Below are 11351 nucleotides of genomic sequence, written 5' to 3'. Positions count from 1 at the left end.
GTGGGTTAAAAATGACCTGCATAATCATAAATGGGTTAGACAGGTCAAGTTGGGTTATAGAAAACTTAAATGGGTCGGGTTAAGGTTGAGGCAAATGACCCATTTATGTAATTGGGTCGGGTTAGGGTTGAGATAATAGAAACCCATTTAAAGTTGACATGAACACAAACACGACCTTACCTGTTTGCCAAGTTAAGTTTTCTGTGTTTTTTTTTTGGAACATGGTAGTTTAATATGTTGTAGAATGTGTCTAACTAATTGGTTAAAATAATAGTTAAACCGAATCTGCATGTCACTTAATTTTTGAAATGGACTATGAGATACTCGACACTGTGTCGAAGAATCTGAGTAATATAGGTTTTTTTCCGAGCAATTATCAAATTCAAGTACAGTGGCTGATTTTAGATAATTTCCAAGGGGTCATGATGCAGCTAAATAAAAATATTCTTACCTAGATTTTGTTGAGTTAGATTACCTTCATAAAATGTAGTACTGAAAATCTCTTGAAATGCTAATTAACTATCAGATTAAAGGAAAAGTTGTATACCAAAGTTTAAATTAAACATGTTAACATTGATTAGAAGATCAATTGTCCGCAAAAAATAAATGGATACCTCTGGTGCACTACTAGCTACCCTCACTCCATGAATAGAACCTTCTTCAACTACCTTAGTTTTGCTATTGCAAAACGAGTGGGGGCCCAGATAGTATCTTGGTTGGTCACTAATTTCATGTTAATTGTTTTGAGTTCAATAAAAGTTGCGTTTTATATAAAAAACAAAAAACAAAAACAGAACAAATAATAATAATAATAATAGTAATAATAGTAACAATATAATAATAATAATAATAATAGTAATAATAGTAATAATAGTAACAATATTAACAATAGTAGTAGTAGTAATAATAATAATAATAATTGAAATTATGCTTTACATTTTCATTAATAATATTAATTTTCTCTATGTAAATCCCCCCTACTACTAAGAAAATAAAAACTCTCTTAGTTTTCTCTCCAAAAAGTATCTAGCTAAATAAGGTAATAAATGAAATTTTCTTTCATTACGTTATTATCTTTTCAATGAATATTTTCTTATAAATAAACTCTTTTTAAATAAATTCATAATTATGATTTTTTCATTAAAATAAAATTGATATTAAATTATAAAGTATAAGTTGCTAAATTTTTCAGCAATGCAATAATTATTATTATAGAGAATAACTTGACACATGCTTACTATTAGCTTCGTGACAAAAAAACACACTAAAAAAATTCACAACTTAAATGAAATTTTTTACTCTCTTAGTTTTCCCTTAAAAAAGCATCTAGCATTCTAGCTAAATAAGGTAAAACATAAAATTTTCTTTCATTACATTCTTATCTTTTCAATTAATATATTCTTATAAATAAACTCTAATTTTAAAACTAAATTCATAATTATGATTTTTTCATTAAAATGAAATAAAATTGATATTAAATTATAAAGTATAAGTTACTAAATTGTTCAGTAATGCAATAATTAGTACTGTAGAGAATAATTTGACACATGCTTACTATTAGCTACGTGACAAAAAAAACACACTAAAAAAATTCACAACTTAAATAATTTTTTTTATTAGTTTTCCATTTCAATTTTTTTGTTTCATATCAAAATACAATGGAGTGAACTGATAAATATTAATGAGGTGCAAATTTTAAAAGTATAAATTCTACTATATACTAAGAGAATACAACTTTTTTAAAGTTTTCCCTCCAAAGTGCTCAAACTTATATATTGAAAAAAAATATTTTCATTTATTAAACTAATTTTCCATTTAAAATAATCTATACATAAAAACTGTATCTCTTATTACTAACTTCGTGAAAAAATATTTTTAAAAAAATATGATGTAGTTAAAATATTTTCATAAAAAACACAATTCATGGAATTATTCAATTATTTTGATTAATTTTAATATTAGTTATTTATTATAAAAAATCACGAGATATAAATCTAAAATCTATAACGAATACACTAAATATTAAAAGGCCTATATTTACCGCGCATTTGTGCGGGATCTACACTAGTTAAGTATAAATTTGAGTCACTCGATTTAGTTATACCTATTAGCTCTCATAACTGACTAAGACGTAGGTGAGCAAAAAATACACAAAATCTTGGGGAATAAACAAATACACGTGATAAAATCACTATGCGGATGTTTATAGTAATGGCTATAAGACTATTTATGAGATCTTATTTTCATAAATTACAACTTGAGCAGAAAAAAAAAAATACACACAAAGATATAACATTTTTAATTTTTATTACATACCGATAATTTGCTCGTCACAAGATTTCTAAACACTTAGTTTTCAATTGCGTCAAACTCCCAATCAACAATTTCCTCTTTAAATTTTTCTTCAATACACTTTGCAGATTCGGTTTTAGGTGTTTCTTCATCATATTCTAATATATTCAATGTATCTATCATGTCTTTCTTGCCAATACGTGTTTTTAAAGGCCTTCCTTTCCAAGATAGTTTATCAATTGTTTCCTCCTCTATATTTGGTCTTTCCAAAGATTCAAATTCTTCTTTAATCTTCGTAAAGATTTCAAGTAATAATCTTACTTCTTCCTCGTGCTCCCTATTTAAAAGAACAACAAAAAATTAAATGGGTAAAAAAGTACTAGAGAATTTATTGTAAGTCTTTTATAACATTATATTACTATGACCTAAACCCAAATAATCGTAGATATTAAGAAATAAATTATTAACTCCTTTTATTTGATATATATGTGGAAAAGCTAAGTTTAATCTAAGTATAGAAACCAAATCTTAGACTCTGTTTAATAAGAAAAATAAGGTATTTTATTGACTAGTATAACTTATTTGAGCGAAAATCCGGTGAGTTTTTTTTTTTTTTTTGTTGTAAATGTAGCTGAAATAGAAAAGTTGGCAAAAAAAAATTATATTATGTAGCATGTAGAAAATAATCTAATACTTCAACTACTTTTATTTTATAAAGTATGAGCTTAGAGTGAAATTTCTCTTTTCCCTCACCTAAGACTACTTGCCCTAAAGAAAGACCCGTCAGAAAAAAGTGAATTGGAGAAATTCCGTCGAGAATAAGGGAAGCCTCAATCTTTTTTTCGACCTCCGTCTGTTAATAAACGAGGTTTTCATCATATATCAGCTAAATTTCTAGCTTATTTGCCAAACATTTTACAGTTAATAGCTACCTTATCATATTATAATTTTCAAAGAACTTTTAGTTATTTTTTAAAAGTTTCACTATATAAGTTTTTAATGACCTTTTCAAATATTTTACCAATAAGAGTCATAGAGTAGGATAAATGATATTAATATTATCTTTAAAATTTCATGTTAAACGGCTAATTTTATAGAATTCAATATACTCATTTGAGTTTACTACACTTACAATGAAACATCAATTTAATATTATATCAAAGTTGGTCTTTATGAGCGGATAAGACCATCATCTCTTAAATAAATGATTTGGGGTTGGATTTTAGATTATCGAAAATGACAAAATGGAACTTGTGAGGGGTATACTCATTTGCTTTTAGTAAACTAAAGGAGAGTACCTCACAAATGTATGAAGTGCATTCACAACCTAAATAATTCTCAAACAAGATGCAAGTTTAAGGCAAATGATGAATGACTCCCGTTAGTTTTTTTTAAAAAAGTGTTTTTATATTTAAAAAGACATTTTTGTTATCCCTTATAGGAATTATGGTGACTCTAATTAAATGAAACAAACACCTAAAAAAAATTAAATGAAACAAAAATAAAATATAGTAATCCCAAATAAATAAAGAAGTTATTAATTGTTTGGTTGTAGCTAGCGCTTCTAGCAAGAATAGAATATGGGTATGTTTGTATTTTAGGCTATAACCATGTTGTTTGTGTTAGAAGTTTTTAAAATAAATTAATGAGATAAAGGTAATATTTACGCGCAATGTTAGATTGTATTGTAGTAAATAAAAGTAGAATATAGTTAAATGTCCTTATTATTATTTTTATTAATAATGAGACCTTTGGAATATTTCATATATCTCAATTTCTACCATTTATTAATTATTATGTAGATAATTCTTCTTGTTAAATGTTATTATTTGATTTGAAAATATAACTACAAGTAAATCTTTAACAAATAAATAACAAGTAAATTATAATTAATAATTAATACATATAATACCTGTAATAATCTATACCCCACCGATATGTTTCTTGAATGCTTTCTATGAAAGCGAAGGCATTTATGAGCTGTGAGACAAACATGAATTCATAGATCAAAACATTATGAATGATCATTACATTATGGCAACCAAATATTTCAAGGAAAAAAACACATATGAAAATTCTTTTGATATGTTGCAACGTCAAAGGTGCATAAGAGAGGAAAAACATACAAATTGAGAGTTTTAGCCTATATATGAAATTCATGGACAATTTATTCTTATATTATTATTCTCTTGGTATCCCTTGTAAGGCTACGTGGCCATTTACCGGATGGTTATGTGCTAGATTTAGAGTTGTGCTTCCTCCGTCCCGGTCAATTGTTGTCCTTTCGTTTTGACACAAAGACCAAGGAAAGAAGAGAGGATCAATAACTAAATGACAAGTGGAACAAATTGAATGAGAATGATCAAATTACTCATCAAGTTCATTCTTAAAATAGAAAGGACTACAAATGACTAAGACACCCCAATATGGAAAAGGACAACAAATGACCGGGATAAAGGGAGTAACTTGTAAGTGATAAGCTTGCAGATTGATTGCAACGACATTACGTTCTTGCATGAATATCGACGTTCTTGCATGAGACACTCCTTTCCTTGGTCTTTGTGCCAAAACCAAAGAATAACAAATGACCGGGACGGAGGGAGTAGAGTATATGTAATTTCATATAACGATGTTAAGCTTTAAAACTTCCTACAAATTGTTACCCTTACATGGTGTCGAGCCTCCTCTTGATTTCAATAACGGAACTTGGCATAAAAGGGGGGCGGGATTCGAACACTAAATTTAAATAATGGACCTTGATTTGAAACCTCTCCTCATTATCAATGTACATACCAATATCGGGTTTTGATTCCAAGCCCTCCTCATTATCAATGCCCATTGGCCATTTCATTGAGAAACTAACCAGAGCCAATTATTAACACCCAGAAGGCATGTAAGTTTAAATTATTGATGGCCTTGACCCATAGTTTTATTTCGACAACTACATTTTTCATGCCCGATAAACTCATAGGTTTTAAAATGGAAGTCCGACTTTTTTTTATAAAAACTTAGAATTTAAATCGAGAATAAAGATTAAAACGATTTTGAAAATCGAAGTAAAACTTAAGGGTCCGGAATACCTTAAAAGTTAAAAGTGAACCAGGTATTAATATATAAGAAAGTTGTTAAAAAGCTGTAATAAATCCGAAAAGAACAAATAAATTTTTAAAAATTAAATAAAAACATTAAATATTTCAAATAACGTCAAATACTAAAAATCCACATGTATAATTGCTCTTCATTGTGCCCTGTCCGTCACCATTCCCTGATCAAGCTCGAGAAATCTCATATCGTGCAGTATCACTCCCTGCCATGTCTGTTTTGGTCTCCCTCTACCCCTAGCAACCTTTAACCACATTTCTCTATCTTGAAAAATATTTTATCTACAGCTAACATTCTTAATTAAAAAAAATATATTATGCAATATTTGTGCTATGAATAAAAGTTCTGAACTCTCTTCTTCTGTCTTATACTTCATGAATCACGTCCCCAGCCTAATTTCATATTCTTTTAAGTGATATTTGGATATCCTAAATTTATTCGCGCGACTTTTACAAGTACTATGTTATTTTTGTCAATAAATACACAAAGTATATTTGGCAATATCCCCTTAAAAAGAAATTCGACACATATAACACATTTGTATTTGTATATTTTAAAGAATTTAAAACAAACATTTTAGCTCTTTACTTCGACAATAGTGGCGAATTTCAAAAACTCGTTATCTTTCTTCTTGTTGTGCGGAAGCATTAATACGTCTTTGTTGTGACCCATGTATGTTGCATAAGTGTCCATGATGCATAATAGTACAATATTATCCACTTTGGGTTAAAGCCTCACAAATTTATTGTTGGGCTTTTGTCTAAAAGGCCTTGTACTATTAGAGTTGGTTGATAGTTATAAAGACGTTTTTCCATCTTTAAATTACCAGTGTGGGACTTGAGTTCCCTCCCAATAAAGGATCACCATCTTAACTTGGAACTTGACTTCTATTGAAAACTCCCCACACCATGCAACCTTAAGTATTTTCTAGGCATCCTTAGTGTCACCAAGTCTTGATAACCTCCCGTGTAATCGACACACCTTGTGTCCCACTGGGGTCTGTGATTCCCTTCATAAGACTTTTGCTACACTTGCGCACCAAACCCTTTTACCTCTAATATATCTTGGATTAGGTCCGCATCTATTGCCTCAGCTTGCCGCGCCGGATCGCCTTTGGACTAATCATGTATCGCTTTTGTTGCCTCCATTAAGCCTCAGCATGCCTCACATCACGCCCGGACTACCGACAATATTTTCTTTTTTGGACGGATTTGCTTCATCGCCTTAAGACCATGTTGCCTATTGCAAACATATCAGGTCTTCCTCGAGTTTAAGAGTTTCACAATTTATAGTATAAGTCACCTTCAAGTCTTGTCTGATACTTTTTCTTGTGCCTAGCTCAAGTCAACAATGAGCTCCGATACAACTTGTTGTGTATAAGTATTGATACCTCTTTGTTGGGACCCATGTTGCACACTTGCACCGGTACCCACGATTTGTAATAGTACGAGATTATTCGCTATAGGGCAAATCTTGACGGATTTACTTTTACACTTCTTTTAAAAAAGTCTCGTACTACTAGAGTTGGTGGACACAAAAAGATGTTTAGACACGCCATACTTCCTTTATCTTTTTCGCCATATGCATTCCAAACCGCCACTTATCCAATTGTATGCTTATAAGAACCCTAGATACCCATATGGCCATACCAACTAAACATGACTAGTTGTGCCTTAATCGTCATATTTTTCGTGTTTATTTATCATATCACGAATGGTTATGTATAATCATTATGCCTAATTGCCCCTTTACATACAAAAAATAAACTATATGTCCTTCCCATAATGTATGAACGACTTATTATGTCTTTTCCATACTCTACCCTCACACCCCTTATCCCACCAAGTCGTCACCCTCACCTCTCACAAACCCTGCATCTAATCCATCAATACCCTACACCCTACTCCTAACACCTCACCCACTCCCTCCTTAATTAACCACCACCCTCATTGTCTTGTCACTTGCCACCAAAAACATCTAGAAGCCTATTAACAAGCTAAATCTCACTCCACAGGTCACTTGTCACTGAAAACATCTATAACTCTATAAGCGTATTACTTTACTAGATATTTGTCCTGAATGACCTTACAATATTTACATTATTGTTAAGACACCTTCCACCAGTAATGTCAAATATTCATACTTTCCAAAATGAGATTCCATTAGTAATGAGAAAAAGGGATATAGGACATCAGTAGTCATTACCATGAAATGAAGTTGTATCAAAATACAATCTCATATTGCCTCCTTTTTTTCCTTTTCTTTTTATTTGACCTTTTGGTCAAGATTTCATTATTTTGACCTTAAATATCTTAAAAACTATGATGAATTGCCTTGTGATATTAATATAATTTTACTTAGCATTCAAGAGTCATTCAAAAAATTATATTTCCAACAAAGAATTTAGCATGTAAATGCACTAAAAACGTAGTCAAAGTACCGCCTTGAAGACTGCACAGTCAAACTAGAAGAAAAGAGAAAAATGGAGGGTGTATTACCTAATATAAATATAAAATTTCAGAGAGACGGTCTCTCAATAGCATTATTGAGAGACCTCACATGATGGGGTGAGGGACCCACCGAATTTCTTTTTTCCTTATTATGTCTCCCACAAAATTAGTGGGAGACGGTCTCTCATGAGACCTACTGTATTTTTTTTACTCGAAAAAACATGTGATATAAGTAAAACATGCAATGCAGTATACAGTAAAATATGAAATGTGATACATGAACATAATATAGTATATTGTAAAGTTGATTACTTGAGACTCAAATTGTAGATACTCTTCTTCAAGAGTTTTCCTTGTTATTGCTAGTACAAAGTTGTCATCATCAAGGTGAAATGTCTCATCTGACCTAGGTAACAAACTTTGTATTGTGAGAACTAATAAATATTAAATGAAAAATTGATGGAAAATATTATATGAGTGTAAATAAGTGTGTGATAGGTTGACATACTCTTCACTTAATTTTAATCTTCGTGCAAGTACCTTGAACTGTCCAACCATATTTCTGAACACATTCTGAAGAACGCATAAAACTCAATTAATTTATATGTATAAACTAATAAATTTAATTATTGATTATTTATTTTGAAGTACCTCATAGGTTTTTAAAGTGTGCAAAATCATCTCAACATGAAGTTTTCCATATTTCTTCAGCTCATTACTTCATCATGTGTAACATTCGAACAAATGTCAATAGTATTAACATTACCATTGTAAGATTGATGAAGCAGTATCCAACTAAATGGTGATGTTGTACGTTTTTTTTTTCTAAAACATCACTAATATTTAACAGGTACATAGTATGTATTATTATTAGTCAAGAACTCAAAAGGTTAAAAGTGTAGTGTCGTACATGACTTGTTTCTTATTTTTCTTGAATAGAGAATATTGGACGTCCCATGCATGCTCAATAAATTTGTTCCATGCTACTATAACACCAGCTTCTGTTTTGCACGAAGTTATATATGTCGACAATTCTTTTTCCTAGAACAGAAATATCAAAATATTCACAAAGATGCATACCCGCTAGAAACACTGAATAATTAACTCGTTCAATAACGATATAAGTAAATAAAATACATAAAATAATATTAAAGATACCTTCATTTGTAAATGTTGAATAATTGTATTGTTTGCCTCATGAAATTGGGATCTCTCTTCTTTAGCATTATCAAGGCGTGTTATAGCCATATCTAGCGAGTTATTTACCTAGATATAATTAAAAAAAAAAGTGTACCACATTAAACTAAAAAAGTATTAGCGTCATGGCAATTTCTAAATTAATCTAACAAATAGTAAATAACAACAAAATTATTTTTTATGAAACTAACTATATAGTAATCTATCAAGCGTGTCATAAAGAATCTTAGACATTCTTTTGGTTTTATGGTTAGAAATTTTAATAATTCATATAGAATGGAAATGTTCACAAAAATATTAAATGAAATCCCTGTTTAAAATAAGGTAACAAAGTTTCTAAATCGTTTATTTGGTGAGCTGCTACATGGCGACAAATTATGAGTAATAAACTCTTAGTTTTTTTTTTTGCTTGTAATGAAGGCCGTGGTAAAATTGAGAGGATTATGACAATCTATAAAGTAATGAAAAATAATATTTAGTTTATTTTTTTTATATATACAAATGGAATTAGATGTGGCATAATTTATTATTATTATTTTTTTTTCGGAAAAAACTTCCGAAGAGGTTAAGTCATCTCATAAATATCATGAGAAACAAAGTCGACAATGTTTTGAGGGAAATCCTCAGACCAAAAACGTCTCCCATACCACCACAGGGTCGTATGAGCTAAACAATGAGAAACACTGTTTGACTCTCGTCTAACAAAATTAAAAGTAACTGAAGTAAATAAATTACTTAATTAACGTGGGATATCTTCATAAACCAAGTAAATATCGGATCTTCTTTTTCTCTCGTTACACAGCTCTTGAACAACAACTAAACAATCGGTTTCAACAACGATCTTCAAGCATCCCATCCTTCTCGCTTCCTTCATGCCCATAAGTATTGTTATCGCCTCCTCCATCTCAGGGTCTTGGCACACCTTCGTCTGTACTACTGATGCGTGCATTTTATATAGGTATTTTGTACTTCATTTGTGCTCATTCTAATGCATATTGTGTAGTGTTTAGCTACAAATGTCCCCCGGATTGTCTACTTTGGTTTGTCTTACATTATTTGCAGGTATAAACCGGAAATGAGCGTAATCAGGCCTAAAACATGTCCCTATGCATGTATTTAGGAGATGAGTTGAGTCGGAGCTTGGAAACTACTAATTATGATACACAAAGAAGTAAGATAGCTAGGCGAGCAAAGGAAGAACTTCAAATTACTAATGCCTACTTTGAAGAGCCATATCAAGAGTTCTACAACTGATTTTCAGGTGATTTCAATTGTATATGAAAGCTTGGCCTCTTACCTTTCTAAAGCCACCGGAAACTCTCTATTTTCCCAAATAACAAAGAAATGGCAGCCGTTTTAAGTTCAGTGCGCGAAGCAGGAATTATGCGCTGGAAACCACTCGATCGAGTAGATAGTGTTCGATCGAGTAGTTTAAAGTCTTCGATCGAATGTGCCTTTGTGATAAGTGTTCGATCGAGTTCCTAAAGTACTCGATCGAGAGGTTTTAGCTTGGATTTGTTTGATCGAGTGATATAAAGTTACTCGATCGAGTGACTAGCTTATATACTCGGCATTTCTATTCCGTGTTAGGTTTATTTTATGCTAATAATGACTTTCCTATATAAAGGAAGTCGGGACTAGGTCATAGAGACACTTTTACATCTCTTATCACTTCTTAATTACGTTTTGAACACTCTTAATCTCGGGAGCTTTTCTCTGCCTCTTTTCTCTCCGGATTCAAACCTTGTAATCATTCTTTTCCCTTTAATCTTAATTCTTTGTTTGCTCCTATTAATTGTTCTCTTAATTTAGTTTATGCTTTGTTCTTATTCCTTTATCATGTCTCTTATTAGTAAGTCTTTGTTTGTTATTGTTAACAGCCTTAATAACATGAGTAGCTAATTCTCTTTATGTTAGGACTAGGGAATCCTTGGTAGAATTGTGACGATGTAGTGAATAGACTAGACGATTTACATGTGAGAATCTGTCCCCATGGCAATATAACTGTAACACCAATTTAGTTGAATGCATGCTTCTAAATTATATTAATTTGGTTAACTTTGTTTCTGGATCGGAAGATTGGAATAAACAGACCTGCTATGAATAGTAGACTACCTTAATGAAAACGAAAGTTAAGTTAGTGGAATTCTAGAGTGGATAGCAGACCGGAAGGACCTTTCCCATGCCCTTCTCACCGTAAATTGTCTAGGCTATTTGCATCTGAGTCGATAAACTGCCATGGTGAACCGAAATCTTGATATACTCTCTTTTATCTGATCGCTTATATCTTATTTTCTCACTTTGCTGCTG

General features: G+C 31.0%; 1 protein-coding gene across 1 annotated transcript; it reads right to left on the bottom strand.

Moving 5' to 3' along the window:
- Window positions 1-2202: 2202 nt before the first annotated feature.
- On the bottom strand, window positions 2203-9990 carry LOC141640896 (uncharacterized). The gene is made up of 8 exons (XM_074449576.1): window positions 9805-9990; window positions 9003-9110; window positions 8755-8885; window positions 8496-8562; window positions 8353-8417; window positions 8157-8250; window positions 4205-4272; window positions 2203-2629 (listed from the first exon to the last, which is right to left on the bottom strand). Exons 1-8 carry the CDS (start codon window positions 9988-9990, stop codon window positions 2350-2352), a joined length of 999 nt encoding a protein of 332 aa, XP_074305677.1. The 3' UTR covers window positions 2203-2349.
- Window positions 9991-11351: the final 1361 nt, after the last annotated feature.

This window comes from Silene latifolia, chromosome 1, assembly GCF_048544455.1.
Source record: "Silene latifolia isolate original U9 population chromosome 1, ASM4854445v1, whole genome shotgun sequence".
NCBI lineage: Eukaryota > Viridiplantae > Streptophyta > Magnoliopsida > Caryophyllales > Caryophyllaceae > Silene > Silene latifolia.
This window is presented reverse-complemented; position numbering and strand designations above follow the sequence as displayed.